The 23268-nt window shown below is 35.3% G+C and overlaps 1 protein-coding gene across 1 annotated transcript; it reads right to left on the bottom strand.

The window, feature by feature from the left end:
• Positions 1-150: 150 nt before the first annotated feature.
• On the bottom strand, positions 151-21790 carry LOC131937381 (X-ray repair cross-complementing protein 6). Its single transcript, XM_059294766.1, has 22 exons — positions 21772-21790; positions 20834-20877; positions 19907-20190; positions 15539-15623; positions 15225-15317; positions 14890-14964; positions 14585-14632; positions 14406-14460; positions 12976-13075; positions 12482-12560; positions 12267-12374; positions 12109-12185; positions 11559-11642; positions 11330-11426; positions 10745-10859; positions 10159-10247; positions 1604-1732; positions 1394-1505; positions 1136-1297; positions 618-715; positions 445-522; positions 151-365 (listed from the first exon to the last, which is right to left on the bottom strand). Exons 1-22 carry the CDS (start codon positions 21773-21775, stop codon positions 249-251), a joined length of 2133 nt encoding a protein of 710 aa, XP_059150749.1. The 5' UTR covers positions 21776-21790; the 3' UTR covers positions 151-248.
• Between the last annotated feature and the right edge of the window lie 1478 nt (positions 21791-23268).

The raw sequence follows: 23268 nt of genomic DNA, 5'->3' as shown, positions 1-23268 counted from the left end.
TTAAGAATGAACAGAATACAAAAAAAAGGACTAATTGCTTTTAAATTTTAGTTGCTCATGAAATATATTTTTAAAAAAAATTTAATACCTGTGATATTGCTCTTTTGAAACTACATTATCTGAGAAATAAAAATAATTTAAAATCTAGAGTGAATAGGTTATATTTTATTATGAATATTAACAGCATCAGGGTACAATTAGATTGTGTACATCCAGCTAGAAACAAGTTGTGGGTCCGGCTTGTGAGATCAAACACCAAAGTGCTGACTAATGGCTGCGACCAAGTCTTTCTTTAATGTACTTGTGGCTGGAATTTTTTCTCTCTTCACAAAATCTTTCAGCACTGGCACAGTCAACTTGTTCAGCTGTTTCAAAAAGTACAGATCAGTCAGAAACATTTAAATAAGTATAACAAAAATAATTTAAAATATGAAATGATCATACCCTCCCTGCTTCAGCCTCAGCCCTCATATCTAAATCTATTGTTGCGTTCTCCATCTTTGGCTTCTTGGCAGCAGATGGCTGTAGATGGGAACATGTAAGACTCTATCACTGGTCAAATTGTGCTTGTGGTAAATTGCTACACCATATCAGAATCCCCAGTATAAAATAGTTACCTTCTTTTTCTGCCCTGGTACATAGTCAGCTGGGAAAACCATCTCTTTGAATGCAGTTATAGCCTTCCCTGCACGGTCCATCAGAGTCTGTGTAGGTACTGAAAACAGAAAGGTAAAAACAAATGTTGATCTGTGTGATAAATGTACACTGTTGATCTATGTGATACATAAAATGTACACTGTTGATCTATGTGATACATGAAATGTACACTGTTGATCTATGTGATACATGAAATGTACACTGTTGATCTATGTGATACATGAAATGTACAGTGTTGATCTATGTGATACATGAAATGTACAGTATTGATCTATGTGATACATATAATGTACAGTGTTGATCTATGTGATACATATAATGTACAGTGTGTCAATCTGTGATTGAGGATTGTATTTAAATATGGCCAGGTTATCCACTAGTTACACTTAATTTGACAATGTCTTCATGCAGTTAAGCAAAATTAAGACTACCTGGAATGGGCCATGTCCCAAGCATGAAAAATGGTTGAAAAACTTACAAGTTAGATCCTCAAACTTGTCTGGCTCATCCCTCTCTAGTGCCAGAGCTTCTATATTTCTCCAGTGTTTTTGTAGAACTGGATTGTCAAAGTTTTCGCTAGAAAACTTAAACGTTAATTTTTTTACCACATCTTTGGCTTTAGCTATTTGCTCCTTAGTTGCTGGGGAAAGATAAAATACAAGTCACAAGATTGACTTAATGTATTAGTTAAAAGGTCCAAGATTTTACATGACATCTAGAAATAACATTAACTCACCTTTAGGTGTCTCTTCAAAGGGAACTTTTCGAAAGTCATCAGCAAAAGGTAAATAGATGACATGGAAACCAGGTGGAGTTATCTGCACCTTGTTTTCATCAACTTCTTCTGCCTGTTAGAGGATAATGTTTATAAATTAAGTCCACGACAATAAATTAACTCTGTAGCTACATTAAATTAATTGAGGAACAGAATTGTCCTGGACCAAACCTGAGGTAAAAGGGAGACAAATCTGGGTGGGTAGCTACGGCTTGGTATGTATTTACATATTGGTGTCATTTCACGCTCCAAACACTTCTTCAGAAGAGCAGTGAACAGGGTGGTGCTGCCAGCTATTTTCTGAAAAATTTGGGGAAAAAATGTATTAAGTTAAGAAAGAGGAACATAACAGTTTGAATTACTGCCTGACAGCAATCACGCTGTGTAACATCAATCCAAAGTTTAGGGTAACCTAACAGATTACAAGCCAAAGTTTAGGTTACCTAGCAGATTACAAGCCAAAGTTTAGGTTACCTAGCAGATTACAAGCCAAAGTTTAGGTTACCTAGCAGATTACAAGCCAAAGTTCAGGGTAACCTAATAGCTTAAGGCCAAAGTTCAGGGTAACCTCACAGATTATAATTCATCATATAGGGTAACAAAACAGCTTAAAAACCTAAATTGTCTTCTCCAGGATTTGGGATATGATAAACATTGAAGTTTACTTGTGTGCAGAATTATCAACCCAAATTGCTTTTACCAGACACATGGCTGCTCATGTCAGTTATGGGAAACAATTTTTCTAGTTGTGTGCAAAACATAAGTGGTTTTCATGATGGTAAATGTTCAGCTCTTTTTGAGTTACCTTCTCATCAGGATAGATGAAATTCCCTGGCCTAACATGAAAATACTTCTTCAAGCTTGTAATTGGCTTAAACCCCACCAGATACAGACCTTCTCATCAGGATAGATGAAATTCCCTGGCCTAACATGAAAATACTTCTTCAAGCTTGTAATTGGCTTAAACCCCACCAGATACAGACCTTCTCATCAGGATAGATGAAATTCCCTGGCCTAACATGAAAATACTTCTTTAAGCTTGTAATTGGCTTAAACCCCACCAGATACAGACCTTCTCATCAGGATAGATGAAATTCCCTGGCCTAACATGAAAATACTTCTTCAAGCTTGTAATTGGCTTAAACCCCACCAGATACAGACCTTCTCATCAGGATAGATGAAATTCCCTGGCCTAACATGAAAATACTTCTTCAAGCTTGTAATTGGCTTAAACCCCACCAGATACAGACCTTCTCATCAGGATAGATGAAATTCCCTGGCCTAACATGAAAATACTTCTTTAAGCTTGTGATTGGCTTAAACCCCACCAGATACAGACCTTCTCATCAGGATAGATGAAATTCCCTGGCCTAACATGAAAATACTTCTTCAAGCTTGTAATTGGCTTAAACCCCACCAGATACAGACCTTCTCATCAGGATAGATGAAATTCCCTGGCCTAACATGAAAATACTTCTTCAAGCTTGTAATTGGCTTAAACCCCACCAGATACAGACCTTCTCATCAGGATAGATGAAATTCCCTGGCCTAACATGAAAATACTTCTTCAAGCTTGTAATTGGCTTAAACCCCACCAGATACAGACCTTCTCATCAGGATAGATGAAATTCCCTGGCCTAACATGAAAATACTTCTTCAAGCTTGTAATTGGCTTAAACCCCACCAGATACAGACCTTCTCATCAGGATAGATGAAATTCCCTGGCCTAACATGAAAATACTTCTTCAAGCTTGTAATTGGCTTAAACCCCACCAGATACAGACCTTCTCATCAGGATAGATGAAATTCCCTGGCCTAACATGAAAATACTTCTTCAAGCTTGTAATTGGCTTAAACCCCACCAGATACAGACCTTCTCATCAGGATAGATGAAATTCCCTGGCCTAACATGAAAATACTTCTTCAAGCTTGTAATTGGCTTAAACCCCACCAGATACAGACCTTCTCATCAGGATAGATGAAATTCCCTGGCCTAACATGAAAATACTTCTTCAAGCTTGTAATTGGCTTAAACCCCACCAGATACAGACCTTCTCATCAGGATAGATGAAATTCCCTGGCCTAACATGAAAATACTTCTTTAAGCTTGTGATTGGCTTAAACCCCACCAGATACAGACCTTCTCATCAGGATAGATGAAATTCCCTGGCCTAACATGAAAATACTTCTTCAAGCTTGTGATTGGCTTAAACCCCACCAGATACAGACCTTCTCATCAGGATAGATGAAATTCCCTGGCCTAACATGAAAATACTTCTTTAAGCTTGTAATTGGCTTAAACCCCACCAGATACAGACCTTCTCATCAGGATAGATGAAATTCCCTGGCCTAACATGAAAATACTTCTTCAAGCTTGTAATTGGCTTAAACCCCACCAGATACAGACCTTCTCATCAGGATAGATGAAATTCCCTGGCCTAACATGAAAATACTTCTTCAAGCTTGTAATTGGCTTAAACCCCACCAGATACAGACCTTCTCATCAGGATAGATGAAATTCCCTGGCCTAACATGAAAATACTTCTTTAAGCTTGTAATTGGCTTAAACCCCACCAGATACAGACCTTCTCATCAGGATAGATGAAATTCCCTGGCCTAACATGAAAATACTTCTTCAAGCTTGTAATTGGCTTAAACCCCACCAGATACAGACCTTCTCATCAGGATAGATGAAATTCCCTGGCCTAACATGAAAATACTTCTTCAAGCTTGTAATTGGCTTAAACCCCACCAGATACAGACCTTCTCATCAGGATAGATGAAATTCCCTGGCCTAACATGAAAATACTTCTTCAAGCTTGTAATTGGCTTAAACCCCACCAGATACAGACCTTCTCATCAGGATAGATGAAATTCCCTGGCCTAACATGAAAATACTTCTTCAAGCTTGTAATTGGCTTAAACCCCACCAGATACAGACCTTCTCATCAGGATAGATGAAATTCCCTGGCCTAACATGAAAATACTTCTTCAAGCTTGTAATTGGCTTAAACCCCACCAGATACAGACCTTCTCATCAGGATAGATGAAATTCCCTGGCCTAACATGAAAATACTTCTTTAAGCTTGTAATTGGCTTAAACCCCACCAGATACAGACCTTCTCATCAGGATAGATGAAATTCCCTGGCCTAACATGAAAATACTTCTTTAAGCTTGTAATTGGCTTAAACCCCACCAGATACAGACCTTCTCATCAGGATAGATGAAATTCCCTGGCCTAACATGAAAATACTTCTTCAAGCTTGTAATTGGCTTAAACCCCACCAGATACAGACCTTCTCATCAGGATAGATGAAATTCCCTGGCCTAACATGAAAATACTTCTTTAAGCTTGTAATTGGCTTAAACCCCACCAGATACAGACCTTCTCATCAGGATAGATGAAATTCCCTGGCCTAACATGAAAATACTTCTTCAAGCTTGTAATTGGCTTAAACCCCACCAGATACAGACCTTCTCATCAGGATAGATGAAATTCCCTGGCCTAACATGAAAATACTTCTTCAAGCTTGTAATTGGCTTAAACCCCACCAGATACAGACCTTCTCATCAGGATAGATGAAATTCCCTGGCCTAACATGAAAATACTTCTTCAAGCTTGTAATTGGCTTAAACCCCACCAGATACAGACCTTCTCATCAGGATAGATGAAATTCCCTGGCCTAACATGAAAATACTTCTTCAAGCTTGTAATTGGCTTAAACCCCACCAGATACAGACCTTCTCATCAGGATAGATGAAATTCCCTGGCCTAACATGAAAATACTTCTTCAAGCTTGTAATTGGCTTAAACCCCACCAGATACAGACCTTCTCATCAGGATAGATGAAATTCCCTGGCCTAACATGAAAATACTTCTTCAAGCTTGTAATTGGCTTAAACCCCACCAGATACAGACCTTCTCATCAGGATAGATGAAATTCCCTGGCCTAACATGAAAATACTTCTTCAAGCTTGTAATTGGCTTAAACCCCACCAGATACAGACCTTCTCATCAGGATAGATGAAATTCCCTGGCCTAACATGAAAATACTTCTTCAAGCTTGTAATTGGCTTAAACCCCACCAGATACAGACCTTCTCATCAGGATAGATGAAATTCCCTGGCCTAACATGAAAATACTTCTTCAAGCTTGTAATTGGCTTAAACCCCACCAGATACAGACCTTCTCATCAGGATAGATGAAATTCCCTGGCCTAACATGAAAATACTTCTTCAAGCTTGTAATTGGCTTAAACCCCACCAGATACAGACCTTCTCATCAGGATAGATGAAATTCCCTGGCCTAACATGAAAATACTTCTTCAAGCTTGTAATTGGCTTAAACCCCACCAGATACAGACCTTCTCATCAGGATAGATGAAATTCCCTGGCCTAACATGAAAATACTTCTTCAAGCTTGTAATTGGCTTAAACCCCACCAGATACAGACCTTCTCATCAGGATAGATGAAATTCCCTGGCCTAACATGAAAATACTTCTTCAAGCTTGTAATTGGCTTAAACCCCACCAGATACAGACCTTCTCATCAGGATAGATGAAATTCCCTGGCCTAACATGAAAATACTTCTTCAAGCTTGTAATTGGCTTAAACCCCACCAGATACAGACCTTCTCATCAGGATAGATGAAATTCCCTGGCCTAACATGAAAATACTTCTTCAAGCTTGTAATTGGCTTAAACCCCACCAGATACAGACCTTCTCATCAGGATAGATGAAATTCCCTGGCCTAACATGAAAATACTTCTTTAAGCTTGTAATTGGCTTAAACCCCACCAGATACAGACCTTCTCATCAGGATAGATGAAATTCCCTGGCCTAACATGAAAATACTTCTTCAAGCTTGTAATTGGCTTAAACCCCACCAGATACAGACCTTCTCATCAGGATAGATGAAATTCCCTGGCCTAACATGAAAATACTTCTTCAAGCTTGTAATTGGCTTAAACCCCACCAGATACAGACCTTCTCATCAGGATAGATGAAATTCCCTGGCCTAACATGAAAATACTTCTTCAAGCTTGTAATTGGCTTAAACCCCACCAGATACAGACCTTCTCATCAGGATAGATGAAATTCCCTGGCCTAACATGAAAATACTTCTTCAAGCTTGTAATTGGCTTAAACCCCACCAGATACAGACCTTCTCATCAGGATAGATGAAATTCCCTGGCCTAACATGAAAATACTTCTTCAAGCTTGTAATTGGCTTAAACCCCACCAGATACAGACCTTCTCATCAGGATAGATGAAATTCCCTGGCCTAACATGAAAATACTTCTTCAAGCTTGTAATTGGCTTAAACCCCACCAGATACAGACCTTCTCATCAGGATAGATGAAATTCCCTGGCCTAACATGAAAATACTTCTTCAAGCTTGTAATTGGCTTAAACCCCACCAGATACAGACCTTCTCATCAGGATAGATGAAATTCCCTGGCCTAACATGAAAATACTTCTTCAAGCTTGTAATTGGCTTAAACCCCACCAGATACAGACCTTCTCATCAGGATAGATGAAATTCCCTGGCCTAACATGAAAATACTTCTTTAAGCTTGTAATTGGCTTAAACCCCACCAGATACAGACCTTCTCATCAGGATAGATGAAATTCCCTGGCCTAACATGAAAATACTTCTTCAAGCTTGTAATTGGCTTAAACCCCACCAGATACAGACCTTCTCATCAGGATAGATGAAATTCCCTGGCCTAACATGAAAATACTTCTTTAAGCTTGTAATTGGCTTAAACCCCACCAGATACAGACCTTCTCATCAGGATAGATGAAATTCCCTGGCCTAACATGAAAATACTTCTTCAAGCTTGTAATTGGCTTAAACCCCACCAGATACAGACCTTCTCATCAGGATAGATGAAATTCCCTGGCCTAACATGAAAATACTTCTTCAAGCTTGTAATTGGCTTAAACCCCACCAGATACAGACCTTCTCATCAGGATAGATGAAATTCCCTGGCCTAACATGAAAATACTTCTTCAAGCTTGTAATTGGCTTAAACCCCACCAGATACAGACCTTCTCATCAGGATAGATGAAATTCCCTGGCCTAACATGAAAATACTTCTTCAAGCTTGTAATTGGCTTAAACCCCACCAGATACAGACCTTCTCATCAGGATAGATGAAATTCCCTGGCCTAACATGAAAATACTTCTTCAAGCTTGTAATTGGCTTAAACCCCACCAGATACAGACCTTCTCATCAGGATAGATGAAATTCCCTGGCCTAACATGAAAATACTTCTTCAAGCTTGTAATTGGCTTAAACCCCACCAGATACAGACCTTCTCATCAGGATAGATGAAATTCCCTGGCCTAACATGAAAATACTTCTTCAAGCTTGTAATTGGCTTAAACCCCACCAGATACAGACCTTCTCATCAGGATAGATGAAATTCCCTGGCCTAACATGAAAATACTTCTTTAAGCTTGTAATTGGCTTAAACCCCACCAGATACAGACCTTCTCATCAGGATAGATGAAATTCCCTGGCCTAACATGAAAATACTTCTTCAAGCTTGTAATTGGCTTAAACCCCACCAGATACAGACCTTCTCATCAGGATAGATGAAATTCCCTGGCCTAACATGAAAATACTTCTTTAAGCTTGTAATTGGCTTAAACCCCACCAGATACAGACCTTCTCATCAGGATAGATGAAATTCCCTGGCCTAACATGAAAATACTTCTTCAAGCTTGTAATTGGCTTAAACCCCACCAGATACAGACCTTCTCATCAGGATAGATGAAATTCCCTGGCCTAACATGAAAATACTTCTTCAAGCTTGTAATTGGCTTAAACCCCACCAGATACAGACCTTCTCATCAGGATAGATGAAATTCCCTGGCCTAACATGAAAATACTTCTTCAAGCTTGTAATTGGCTTAAACCCCACCAGATACAGACCTTCTCATCAGGATAGATGAAATTCCCTGGCCTAACATGAAAATACTTCTTCAAGCTTGTAATTGGCTTAAACCCCACCAGATACAGACCTTCTCATCAGGATAGATGAAATTCCCTGGCCTAACATGAAAATACTTCTTCAAGCTTGTAATTGGCTTAAACCCCACCAGATACAGACCTTCTCATCAGGATAGATGAAATTCCCTGGCCTAACATGAAAATACTTCTTCAAGCTTGTAATTGGCTTAAACCCCACCAGATACAGACCTTCTCATCAGGATAGATGAAATTCCCTGGCCTAACATGAAAATACTTCTTCAAGCTTGTAATTGGCTTAAACCCCACCAGATACAGACCTTCTCATCAGGATAGATGAAATTCCCTGGCCTAACATGAAAATACTTCTTCAAGCTTGTAATTGGCTTAAACCCCACCAGATACAGACCTTCTCATCAGGATAGATGAAATTCCCTGGCCTAACATGAAAATACTTCTTCAAGCTTGTAATTGGCTTAAACCCCACCAGATACAGACCTTCTCATCAGGATAGATGAAATTCCCTGGCCTAACATGAAAATACTTCTTCAAGCTTGTAATTGGCTTAAACCCCACCAGATACAGACCTTCTCATCAGGATAGATGAAATTCCCTGGCCTAACATGAAAATACTTCTTTAAGCTTGTAATTGGCTTAAACCCCACCAGATACAGACCTTCTCATCAGGATAGATGAAATTCCCTGGCCTAACATGAAAATACTTCTTCAAGCTTGTAATTGGCTTAAACCCCACCAGATACAGACCTTCTCATCAGGATAGATGAAATTCCCTGGCCTAACATGAAAATACTTCTTCAAGCTTGTAATTGGCTTAAACCCCACCAGATACAGACCTTCTCATCAGGATAGATGAAATTCCCTGGCCTAACATGAAAATACTTCTTCAAGCTTGTAATTGGCTTAAACCCCACCAGATACAGACCTTCTCATCAGGATAGATGAAATTCCCTGGCCTAACATGAAAATACTTCTTCAAGCTTGTAATTGGCTTAAACCCCACCAGATACAGACCTTCTCATCAGGATAGATGAAATTCCCTGGCCTAACATGAAAATACTTCTTCAAGCTTGTAATTGGCTTAAACCCCACCAGATACAGACCTTCTCATCAGGATAGATGAAATTCCCTGGCCTAACATGAAAATACTTCTTTAAGCTTGTGATTGGCTTAAACCCCACCAGATACAGACCTTCTCATCAGGATAGATGAAATTCCCTGGCCTAACATGAAAATACTTCTTTAAGCTTGTAATTGGCTTAAACCCCACCAGATACAGACCTTCTCATCAGGATAGATGAAATTCCCTGGCCTAACATGAAAATACTTCTTCAAGCTTGTAATTGGCTTAAACCCCACCAGATACAGACCTTCTCATCAGGATAGATGAAATTCCCTGGCCTAACATGAAAATACTTCTTCAAGCTTGTAATTGGCTTAAACCCCACCAGATACAGACCTTCTCATCAGGATAGATGAAATTCCCTGGCCTAACATGAAAATACTTCTTTAAGCTTGTAATTGGCTTAAACCCCACCAGATACAGACCTTCTCATCAGGATAGATGAAATTCCCTGGCCTAACATGAAAATACTTCTTTAAGCTTGTAATTGGCTTAAACCCCACCAGATACAGACCTTCTCATCAGGATAGATGAAATTCCCTGGCCTAACATGAAAATACTTCTTTAAGCTTGTAATTGGCTTAAACCCCACCAGATACAGACCTTCTCATCAGGATAGATGAAATTCCCTGGCCTAACATGAAAATACTTCTTTAAGCTTGTGATTGGCTTAAACCCCACCAGATACAGACCTAGGACAAAAGATAAGAGGTTTATGTATGATAAGAAATGCAAATATTTTTGAAATTCCAATCATTATGCTAATTTACTTTTATATTTTAAATTATAATAGTTTGGCAGTTTTTGTAATTAAAATAAATATTAATGTGAACAAATTTTTTAAATGTAAAACAAGCAAATTTTAGTTGAACAGTTTAAGCTTAAAATGTGTCTTTTTGCATGGCTATGTTTATTTAATTCTCTGGCACGAGAGACAGATGAGAACATACCAGATTTTCTTCATCAAAAGATGTCAGTATAACACCTGATATGTCAGTATAACACCTGATATGTCAGTATAACACCTGATATGTCAGTATAACACCTGATATGTCAGTATAACATCTGATATGTCAGTATACTGCCCGATATGTCAGGTACACTATGTATATACCAGGTACTATCTCAACTGATCTTTAGTACACAATCATAAGCAAATTTTCTGCTGTGGTTTAGAATATTTCTTTACCAGGGTCCTCAAATTGTTTCATCTCGGAGACCTCATCATTTTCAAAACAAATTTTCCGTCCACCATAAGTCTGAGCTTTCTTTAAGTCCTGTGGCATCAGCACTTCTCCAGTATCCTAAAAAAATTAATTGTTAGAACACAAGCCATTTGTTTTCATTGGTTCAACTTTTATACAACCCTTGGCTCCTTAACCTAAACAATTAAGTGTTAGAACACAAGCCATTTGCTTTCATTGTTTCAACTTTTATACAACCCTTGGCTCCTTAACCTAAAATCCCCATGCCCCCTAAGCTAAATGTACACACAACAGACTCTCAATAAAAAAAATTAAGACTAAAATATAACAACACAATTATTTGTATTACTTCAATTAACATTCGCACATGAATTATCGCCAATATTTTGACTTAGTATGCCAGTGGTCCATGCACATAGACCCTCCTTTTAAACATAAGTAAGTGTAGACTGACAGAATGCTGATTGTTGGAATTTTAAAAACATCTTACCATCGTAAAATGTAATTGACAAACACAACATTTTTAGTGGGTTCAAAGGGTCAAATATGAAATTTCTTTTTTTACTTACTTTTAAATATGTCTTTGTATGACTTTTTAACTCAGCATTTTCCCTTTTAGTAAGTTTAACTGGATATGGCTTGGGGCAACTTCTTACAAGATTGTACCTGAAATAAACCATTCACATTTGCAACAAAACTCTTCAGACAAAAATATTAGCTTCAGTTGGTGCTCATTGAAAATCATGTGCAACATCAACTAAACTAAAATATTAAAAAATGATTTTAACCATGACTTACACTCCCACAGATAAATGTAGACCTTCACCAATGCTGAAAGAAACCCTTCGCTGAACTCTTTTCTTATGATCTTTAGCTCGAACTCTACAAATAAGAGAAAACTCAAAATAACATTGTCATCAGTGATTTTAGTTCTAGAAATACACCTTGTAACAGTATTTCAAGTAGAAAAATAAACTTTAAGGGAACTTCTTCTTCCTCTCTTAATTTTAGTGTTGGAAGGGATCCCTTCCAACACAACTAAGTATAGGTATCTACTGGTTATACGCCACTGAGGCCGTTGACTCAGATTTCAGCTTGCTTTTCTTTTTGGATTTGGTTCCATAGACTTTGTCCAACAAAGAACAAACTACAAGGCAGCAGTTGTTTGATTTTGGAGTTTTGGAGTGGCTGCCCCCAGCTTATGAGCCTCATTTGCCCGAGATAAAGGGAATTAACTCAAATGATTTTTCTTTATCAAACAATTATTAATGCATTTAGTACTTGAAGGTAAAGTTATAAAGGGACCTGAATAATGTCTGTGAAATTTTTTTAAATAGAGAACAGTCACCTTTGTAGCAATTCTTCAATTTTTACTGATGCATCGGGCAGCTGAGTAGTCTCATCATCATCAGAAAAAAGTAGTTTCTGGATAGATAGAAAAGCTAATTAGGTTGTCAACAAACTGTGGGCTAAAACCTAGCAGAAGGCTCTGGTTAGTGCTCTCACCTTATAAAACTTGTTCACATCAAATCTCTCATCACCATTAGTTAGATGTATTAACTCCAAGTCAATGTTGTTACTTTTTAGATCATACGCTTTAGTTTCAGCCAAGTTCTGGAAATAAAGTTCCATACAGGATTAAGTGGAAAGTTGTGTTTCTGCTGGCTTTGTATTTAAGCTGACAGTAGCCTTAACAATAAGAAAGTAAATGGTCAACTCACTTTGAGCTTTGTGTTGGTGGCGTGAGGGTCATCATTGTTGGTGAAGAGAAGAATTCTCTTGGAGCCCATGCTCTGGGCCCTGACAAAATAATGGTGACATTTGAAATGACATGTAGGCTAGGTGGCATTTGAAATGACATGCAGGCTATGGTTTTACAAAATAATTCTGGCATTTGAAATGACATGTAGGCTAGGTGGCATTTGAAATGACATGCAGGCTATGGTTTTACAAAATAATGGTGGCATTTGAAATGACATGTAGGCTATGGCTTTACAAAATAATGGTGGCATTTGAAATGACATGTAGGCTATGGTTTACAAAATAATGGTGACATTTGAAACGACATGCAGGCTATGGTTTAAGTTAAACACCTCAAACTTTCAGAGACACACACAACAGCGACATGGTGGACTAACACACACACACACATACACACACACACACCAGGGACATGGTGGACTAACACACACACACAACAACAACAACAACATACCCATCAGCTGATGAGAACATATTCAAACATGTCCAAAAGGCATCACTGAGAGAAAAATGTTCTGAGTGGCCGAAATCTTTTGTGAAGGTCTCAGCGCAGCCTATAAATTAAATGGGGGGAGATACTGCATCAATTCTTCTGGTACCATATGCAACTATGTTGTAGTGACACAGACACCTATTTTGTAGTGACAGACACCTATGTTGTAGTGACAGACACCTATGTTGTAGTGACAGACACCTATTTTGTAGTGACAGACACCTATTTTGTAGTGACACAGACACCTATTTTGTAGTGACAGACACCTATGTTGTAGAGACACAGACACCTATGTTGTAGAGACACAGACACCTATTTTGTAGAGACACCTATGTTGTAGAGACACAGACACCTATTTTGTAGAGACACCTATGTTGTAGAGACAGACACCTATTTTGTAGTGACAGACACCTATTTTGTAGTGACAGACACCTATTTTGTAGTGACAGACACCTATTTTGTAGTGACACAGACACCTATTTTGTAGTGACAGACACCTATTTTGTAGTGACACAGACACCTATTTTGTAGTGACAGACACCTATTTTGTAGTGACAGACACCTATTTTGTAGTGACAGACACCTATTTTGTAGTGACAGACACCTATTTTGTAGTGACAGACACCTATTTTGTAGTGACAGACACCTATTTTGTAGTGACAGACACCTATTTTGTAGTGACAGACACCTATTTTGTAGTGACACAGACACCTATTTTGTAGTGACAGACACCTATTTTGTAGTGACAGACACCTATTTTGTAGTGACAGACACCTATTTTGTAGTGACACAGACACCTATTTTGTAGTGACAGAGACCCTTTATTTTCTGACACATGGCCACAGGCCCAATAGTTTGACATGTATACAATCTGTATGATATGTACACACTCTGTATGATGTATACAATCTGTATGATATGTACACACTCTGTATGATGTATACAATCTGTATGATGTGTACAATCTGTATATGTACACACTCTGATTGTGTATAATCTGTATGACATGTACACACTCTGTATGACATGTACACACTCTGTATGATGTGTGCAATCTGTATGACATGTACACACCCTGTATGACATGTAGAATCTGTATGACATGTACACATTATGTATGACATGTACACACTCTGTATGATGTATACAATCTGTATGATGTGTACAATCTGTATGACATGTACACACTCTGTATGACATGTACACACTCTGTATGATGTGTACAATCTGTATGACATGTACACACCCTGTATGACATGTACACACTCTGTATGATATGTACACACTCTGTATGATGTGTACAATCTGTATGACATGTACACACCCTGTATGACATGTACACATTATGTATGACATGTACACACTCTGTATAACACAAACAAACCACCTACTTTGTTCTAATTTCTCCAACTCCAAAATTCTTTTTGCTCCTGGCTGTTCCAAGCCCTAAATAAATTTTTTTATTCAAATTGAACAAATCCAAACTGAACATTATTTCTTATGAAATAAAGGACTGAAGAAATTTGTTAAAGGACTGATTTGGAAATTTTCAAAAAGAAATAAATCTCACCTGAAACACGTATATGTGTTTGAAATCATTTGGGTTAGCTCCCTTCTCCTGGTGGTGTAAACAAAAAAAATAACTGATGCATGACATTTTAAAGTTGATTGTTGATGTTTATAGATCTCAATTTTCCCCACTGATACCTAGAAAATGTTTTAGTTACATGGCCATCTTTAAATGTAAGCACTTATTACATGGTCATCTTTAAATGTAAGCACTTATTACATGTCCAGGTTTTTAAAGGAAAGTTTAATTAAATATTCATTTGGAAAAAGATTTCAAGGTCAGGTGTATAAAGTCCTGTCTCTTACAGTGCCAAAAAAAACTGTTCCAATCAAATCCTTCTCACTGCTTATAATTTTATTCTGAATAGTTGACTTGACTGCCTTTTAAGAAAAAGTAAAAAAATAAATTATATATGCATGTGCAAGTTAATGTACTTTATAATATATTTATGTTCTTTTTTTCTAATCTTGTTGCATTTATTGAATTATCTTTAATCATAAATTGTATGTTTATAATTTTTTATTATATTGTCTTTAATCATAAATCTTATGTATTTATTGCATTGTCTTTAATCATAAATCTTATGTGTTTATAATGTATTGCATTGTCTTTGATGTTTTCATCCATATCAGCCTGTTACCTGCAAACACAACTGAAAGAGACAATTGCCCTCAAACATTGATTTAGATGAATCGATTAAAAAGATCAGACCATCTTTTTGGGTGAAGCCAAACTGAAATAAAAAATGAAATGAAAAGACCAGTTCAAATGTCAATTATCAGTTTAAATTTCATTTTCAAGTACATCTGTAATTATAATCACAGAATGACTTTTTTGCTAGGAGACAATTATATGAATGGTTAAATGACAAAGTGAAGCATCCCCCCCCCCCCAAGAGGGAAGCATGAAAGCTGGACAGATAACAATTACAGAGAGTTGTTTCGTCATACCCACCTGAGGTCCAAGCTCTTCATCTTCGTCTTCATTTTCTTCATCATCACCGTACTGCGCATAGCCCCAGTCAGCCATAGGTAATTGACTGAATTGGTAGTTAAAAAAATGAAATTAAATACTTACAAAATGTTCAACCAATTGAAAATATAGGTTTATTTATTTGACAATTTTAGGCCTGAGATTAATAGAATCAAGTCTTGTGTACAGTATCTACCCATAGACATCTTTTTTATTTTAATAGCACTCTACTTTCTTTCATCATTATTAAATTGATAAATATATATTTTTAATGTCTGCCGAATGTATATTATTGTATATGGTACTACTACTATCAATACCCAAATCCGGTAATCAATCGTTTTAGGTAGGCCTATGTAAAATCTGCCGAGACTAGTAAGTAATGTGAAGAAAAGGTGACTCAAATTCTAGTAATTATTTAACATTTTTAGGAGGATTTATGTTTTGAAAGTTACAAAAATGTTTCAAGGTTTCATTCATGTAGGGCCTACCTGTTTTTAAACTTTAAACAATTGTATAAAAACTTTTTAGTTCTAAATAAAGATTATCCATGTTTTCTTATTTACTACATTTAGTATTTACTTTAGGCTTAGTACTAGATCTAGTAGCTATCTTGTTTGAGTTGTTTTTTTTCGTAAGATTATTATATTAATAATATAATGGTAAAACTCCATTTTAGCGTATTTTATTTCTCCGCTGCTTGTTTACCTCCAGTTGAGCGTATTTTATTATAACAACCGAAACACACCAAAACATTAGGAAAACACGATTCATTTATTTGTATTGTATTTTTGTTTTACAAATGAATAAAAATGAATTAAAAAAACAAAGAGACTGACTTTGTTTTAGATTTTGATAATTTAGTTTTGTTAAAGTTAAAACTTGAGAAAAATCCAAATTTAGAATATTGAATGTGCAATGTTCGTGTGTCAGAATTTTCATGGCAATGGGTGAATTACGTAAACGTAACTCACAATTGCAAGGCGATTAAGTTTGTATTGTTACAAGTATCTCCCAGGCATGATACTATAAATAAACATTAATGAACTTACAATGACCCCAAAACTGAGGCCAACACAATTTCAAATAGCAATTGCCCGAGCTATGACGTATGCTGATAATTCAATGTCAATGTGAACTCACGGTGAACCCGCGACCGTGTAAGGATTTTTCTCCCGCTGACGATTACACGAGATTCGATATTTAATTGGAACAGTTCTAATGCTTTTTATGTTTTTTTTTACCTTTTCTAATTAAAAATCACATTCATTAAAAAATAAGTAGATCTAGTGTTTTCCTGACGTTTTTGTGTGTTTCGGTTGTGTTTATAATAAAATACGCTCAACTGGAGGTGAATGTGAAGCGGGGAATAAAATACGCTAAAATGGAGGTTTACCTAATATAATATTATAAATATATTAATATATTAGTGTGAGATTCAGATTTATGAATTTAGTATTTAGATTTTAGCCTTTAGGACTTTGTCACTTTAGTGTGACACTTTACTTATTACTAACAGTAACACTTTAGCTGTTTCAGTGTTTAGGAGTCACCTGTTTTTCACATTAACTAACTAGTCATGGGCTATTTTACGTAGGCTACCTAATGATAGATTTAGATTAGGCTACCATCTAGATCTATACTTACAAAGATTAGATCTAAATTAAGGTAAAATCTTAGTTTAGCTAGATCTAGATAAAAATCTGTTTTTCCTCTGTGTATGATAATCTATGATTGCCAGTGTTGAGTGTAGTGTGATAGTAATAAGTAATAATGGTTTGTTATGATTTGGTTTTTTTTCTTTGGTCATCCTAAATACAGAAAAGAACACGAAATTGCAAACACAGTAGAAGAATAGGATTGAGCAGACTCTACCAAGTTGAAGTTTGAGTTTGGTAAAAAATTCAGTGTGCTATAAATAATGTTCCTATTACATTTAAAGTCTGGTAGATCTAGATTTTCTAGGTTATTATATTTTATTAGCCTTAACCATTGTTACCAAGGTAGACTAATATGTTGTCCTTTTATAAATATTTTTTATAATTATTTATTAATTATATACTAGGCCCTATGGAAATATGGTTATTTTTTTTTATTAGGTCTAATTATTGTTTAAAAAAACCGTTTAGCACTATTCTTAGTAATAATTAATTAGAATAGTGCTAAACGGTTTTTTAAACAATAATTAGACCTAATAAAAAAAATTACCATATTTCCATAGGGCCTAGTATATAATTAATAAATAATTATAAAAAATATTTATAAAAGGACAACTTTTAAAAAAACAAACATGTAATCATTTACTTTTGCTACTGAATTTAAATACTACACCATGACAAGAATAGGCCTAGTTAAGTCACTCTACTGGGCCAATTAAACCAAAACAACAACAGAAAAGCCTTGTTGAAATGATACAAAAAAGTGGCTTATTAGTGATAACTGAAATAAAAACACACAAAAATGGTTTGGTATAAATGTGTATACCAAGTTAATAAGTGAAATCCTAATATATAAAAGCCTATGTGCGCACTTATCTTTGTCTGCAATATTTTTGGCAACGTCGTCAGCCTGTTCAGCGATATATGGATAACTTAAAGATATGGACTTTTGTTGAAAATAATATGGAGGTCGGTATAAATGTATGAGCTAAATTTTACTTAAAGAAGGAAAATAAAAAAAGCATATTCGAATGTAGAATCAGATTTCTAACTAAAGCGTTAACTGTCGTGACAAGAACGCAAGAAACAATGACGTCAATAAGTCTAAGAAAAGAATACAAAACTAATGTTGTCGCATGAGTTTCTTAAATACCTCTTTTATTTTGCATGAGAACAATAGTGCTTAAATAGCTGAGATGATAGTGTAATTGATACCATGCAGGTGGTACGGGTTTGAGACACACCATGTCACTCATAATTTTTTTTTCAATTTGTTTTTTTATATGTGAAAGATAAAGTTGCCTATCGGGACTTGACGGGACACGGGGCAGGTGAAGTAGAGTTCACCTGTTACTGTCTTTTCAGCATATGAAGGGATAATGTGGTCAGACCCATGCTCAGCCGAAATAGGTGTTTTTAAAAGAGAAAAAAAAACATAACTAACATTGAACAGCCAGGTTGTTAATGAAATCTTTTAAGTCTCTTAATTTTAAATCTCTCAATCAGCGAGTGCATTTAATATGGTATTATGTTGACTAATACTGTACATAATTTGGTTTTAATTTTTCTAATAGGTATTGGTAGTCTATGTTATTTTAAACAAGTCTAAACATAGACAGCACATAAAACAAAACCCCTTTTTTCATAATCTTAACAATGTTTCATTCCAATGCTCTTGATCAATAAAATGTTTCTTTTCCTAAGTATCCGATAATGACTTTTTAAAAGCTGAATTACAATTCATTTCATTACTCACTTTCTGTAGGTATTTACATTTCTTCAGGCATTTCTTCCCCTTTCACCTCTGAACGAAATTGAAAAAAGTAATTCATTAAAAAAATATAGAAAAACCAGTATCCGCTACCCCCCCTCCTCCGGACAGTTTTAAATGCCGCTCCCCGGAGATAAATATCTAACAGAAAAACCGGGTAGCCTATTTGTAAAGAGAAGAGAGCTAAAAGTCATCAGAATTGCCTGTGTAACGGGTACCAATGGCTAGTCTTTTCAGAATAGTAGACTTTAGGGTTCTATGAAAATGATCTCAGACAAACTATATCAGGACAAATGATCTTATGGACAAAATATCTCTCTGAAAAATAACTTCAGAGTTTAGGTAATTTGTCCAGTCACAGGCTACAGTGATGGCTCTTATGTTTAAAAAATGCAATTAATTATAAAATAAATTCCTCCCATAAGCCATTGTTCCATCTTAAATTTTATTATTATTTTCCACTCTAAATAGTTTATCTTTTCATTGTGGATTTTATTCTTATTCCATATTTCTGTTTTGCATTCAATTTCAAAAAGGTTCTGCTTCTTTGTCAATTAACACTTTTCAGATGTAAGGAGATGTAATAAAAAAAAAATACAACACATTATTTTTAGCTTTTACCTTTTAATAGCTCAAATATACAGAAATTATATAACTGGTATTACTTTAGCAGTTATGTTCTCAGTTCTTAAGTTGTTTTTTTAATATACAGAACCAATACATTATAAAACAGTTGAAGCCAGTTTCTAACTGCTCTCCATTTTCTTAAGTCTCTCTAAAAGCCAGTCAGCTGTGACAAACCACAAGGATCTTGGTTTAAAAATAAGAGATGAGATAAAGCCCATGGATTTGGTTGGAGATATAACATGCAAGTGGAGATGGGAAATTGTGTTGAATGGTGGCCAATGAAAGCCTATGCACACATCAGAGAGATCAGCTCCTACTTCATTAAGCATTTCCTTGCCAACCGTAACTAAATTTTCAACAAGACTAATATCCTTCGGCCCTAGCTGTTTAGGATCTTTAACATGGTTTTTTGGAACAACAAGAAAGTGATGTTCTGATGCTGGCCTAATGTCTTTAAAAACTACAATGTCATTTTTATCATACAACAGTCTGGAGTTTGGTTCTTGGTTGTGTGCTATACGGCAAAAAAGGCAGCTCCCAACTTGATTATCATGTAATACAGGTGTTGACATTTTTATCTGCAAAACATTTGAATAATTTCAAGCTTAAAACTTTTCAAACAGAAAAAACAGTAACTTAAAGTATCTTTTGTTCATAGATAATGAGAAATATAGTGGAATAGTATTAGTTATGGTATAGATCATATTGAATGTTTATATTTTAATTATTGATAAAAATGAATTACACCATAATATATATATATATATATATATATATATATATATATATATATATATATATATATATATATATATATATATATATATTTATATATATATATATATATCTATATGGATGATTATAAATAAAAGGGGTGTTGGGTTGTTAGTAGTATTGTAATCACGACTCATTTTATGGTTAGAAATTAGGGTTAGGCGTATGGTAGGACCAGGGTTGGGGTTAGGGACAGGGTTAGCATTGACATTAGCCAGCCAAGTGTGTATTTTAGTAAACTACCAGTATCCTAACACCCCTTTTTAAAAGAAGATTCCATTATCGGACAGCAGTGTAAACATTTTCCCATATATATATATATATATATATATATATATATATATATATATATATAAATATATATAAATATATATATATATATATATATATATATATATATGTGGTTGGGTAGACAAATAGACATAGAGATAGGACTGGCAGACATACTTTGTGCTCTCTAACTGAAGTTGACAGATGACAATTAAGTAGACCTGTTAATTTAATATTTAATTTGAATTCAGTACATTATAATTATACAAAGTATAATCTGTTTAAACCACATATTTAAGTATCAACAGTATAATCAAATATATATTTTAATCCTATTAAGAGCCATGTATTTATATTATTATTATATATTACTAGGCAAATAAAGAGTAATCTCCCCTAAACTTTCTTGTATCTATATATATAATTCTCTTCTGGGAGCCGTTAGAAAACAAGCTGCAAGCGCCTCCTTGCAGTCCCCTCTCTTTCTCTCTATCACTATCACTACCACCCCCACCCCACATTGTCTGGTGAGCTGTGGTCACGCTAAATGTTTACAAAGCTAAATGTTTACAAATCGTAGAGCCGGGTTTCTATTAGGGGCAGATAATTTCTAAGTCCGATTTTAAAATTACAGGAGGTAACTAAGAAATAACTAAGAGGAGGCTGCTTTCACGGGGGGGGGGGGGGGGGGGGGGTGTAGGGTCGGGGTTAAGGGAAAAGGGGGGGGGGGTTAGTGTTTTAAAATAAAGCAAATATTTTCAGTGGCAGCATTGGTACTGTCGAATTCACAAATTATGAATTACTGTCAAATGTGAGAAATTAGTAAAAAAAAAAAAAAAAAATTAAATAATAAATTATTAAATAAGCTGTTGGCTGTTGTTTGTTAGAATTAGTAATTAGACATTAGATCATAACTTAGGCCTATATAATATATATTATACTATTACTATTCTATACTATTTGTATATAGCTCTAGGATTCTACATTTTACATTTAGATTTGGATATTTCAATATTAGATAGATTTAGAAACTACCATTACAAGGCCCTAGCCCTAGTCGGTATAGGCACGCAGTCTAGTTGTAATTTAATAATGTCACTAATGTGAGATCCCACCCATAACTTCGAAAAATCAAACTTTTTAAAAGAAGAACTTTTAATAAGAGAAACGCTAGAAGAGTTACTTGTAATCTTACGATATAATATTGTCGGAAGTTATCTGGTAATGTTTGTTGTGTTTCGGTAACATTCGTTACTGTAAACCATAGTTTATTTGACCGATGAAATAAAAATAAAGTCAAGAGCATTAAATTAATGTTTTAACTTAATTTAAATTTTATTTGACAGAAAATTAGCAACAATTAGTAAATCTTAATCTTATCAATAAAGTCGAGTGTAGTAATTAATGTTTTTTTAAGAAACACAGAAAAAAAAACTTTTAGAAGATTTGCGACAACTCGATTCTAGATATAGAATCTAGATCTAGATCTTCTAGATCTGTTAGTAAAATAAGACGATTAGATTTACTCAAGTTAAAAGTAGTAAGAAGAGCAATAACAATATTTAGTAGCAGCAATAATTAGCACATACACATAAAATAAATAAAAATACAAAATAATTAGCAAAGCAGTATTTAAATTGCAACTAAAATCAATCATTGCACATTTTTAAACATTATGTATTAAAAATAATATGGCGGCAAATAAATGATGGTTTACAGTATTTCCGGTAATTTCCGGAACGGCTCGACAGACTACGCCATGGTTTTACTGGGTTTTTTTTTACTGCAGTACAATTCCGGAATAATAACTGACACTGTGTCACGAAGTACCAAAACTATTTAGATTCTAGATCTTGCCTATAAATCTTGCGTTTTTAAGAAATCGGAAATAGCGTAAATTACTATTTCAAGTCAACGGAAATTACTCAAAATTTAACTAAAAGCAGAGAATTAGATTTTTTAACTTACAGGTGAAATTAATTTATCTATCTGAAATAGTACTCAAGTTATAGGCTTTTGAAAAAATTGAAAGTAGAATTGAAAAATTGAAAGTAGAATAAGTTCCTTTCCGGTTGTCGGAAATCGCTGAAAAGTTGATACGGATCTACAAATTTGATATAATACCTATATACGAAATTTCATCAACCTAGCTGTACTTAACGGTACTTAAGTTATCGTGTTTACAGACACACACACACACACACACACACACACACACACACACACAGAGAGAGAGAGAGAGACAGACATACGGACAAGATTGCAAAACTATGTTTTTCCGACTCAGGGAGGTGTAAAACGTCGAGATTTGGAAAAATCTCGATTTTTTTTGCACGATTACAATACTTTCTTTATACTTCGTATACGAGAAAGTAAATAAATACTACAATATTTTGTGCTGCAATATATGATTCATTATATTGAAATTTTATTGCTAATAATGTAAAAATTTAAAATTACAAAATATGAGAATATCCAATCATGCTTGGTTCAAATCCGTGTTTGACGAACTATGGTTTCCGAACACTCTCTTCAGCATAAAGCCAACATAATTTAAGACAGTCGGGCAATAATGCCATCCTCTAATATTTAAATAAGTATTAGTCTGGACC

Source organism: Physella acuta, unplaced genomic scaffold (assembly GCF_028476545.2).
Source record: "Physella acuta isolate Inbredline_101_S28 unplaced genomic scaffold, ASM2847654v3 ptg000208l, whole genome shotgun sequence".
Lineage (NCBI taxonomy): Eukaryota > Metazoa > Mollusca > Gastropoda > Physidae > Physella > Physella acuta.
Note: the sequence above shows the minus strand (reverse complement) of the source record. Positions and strands in the feature narration are given on the sequence as shown.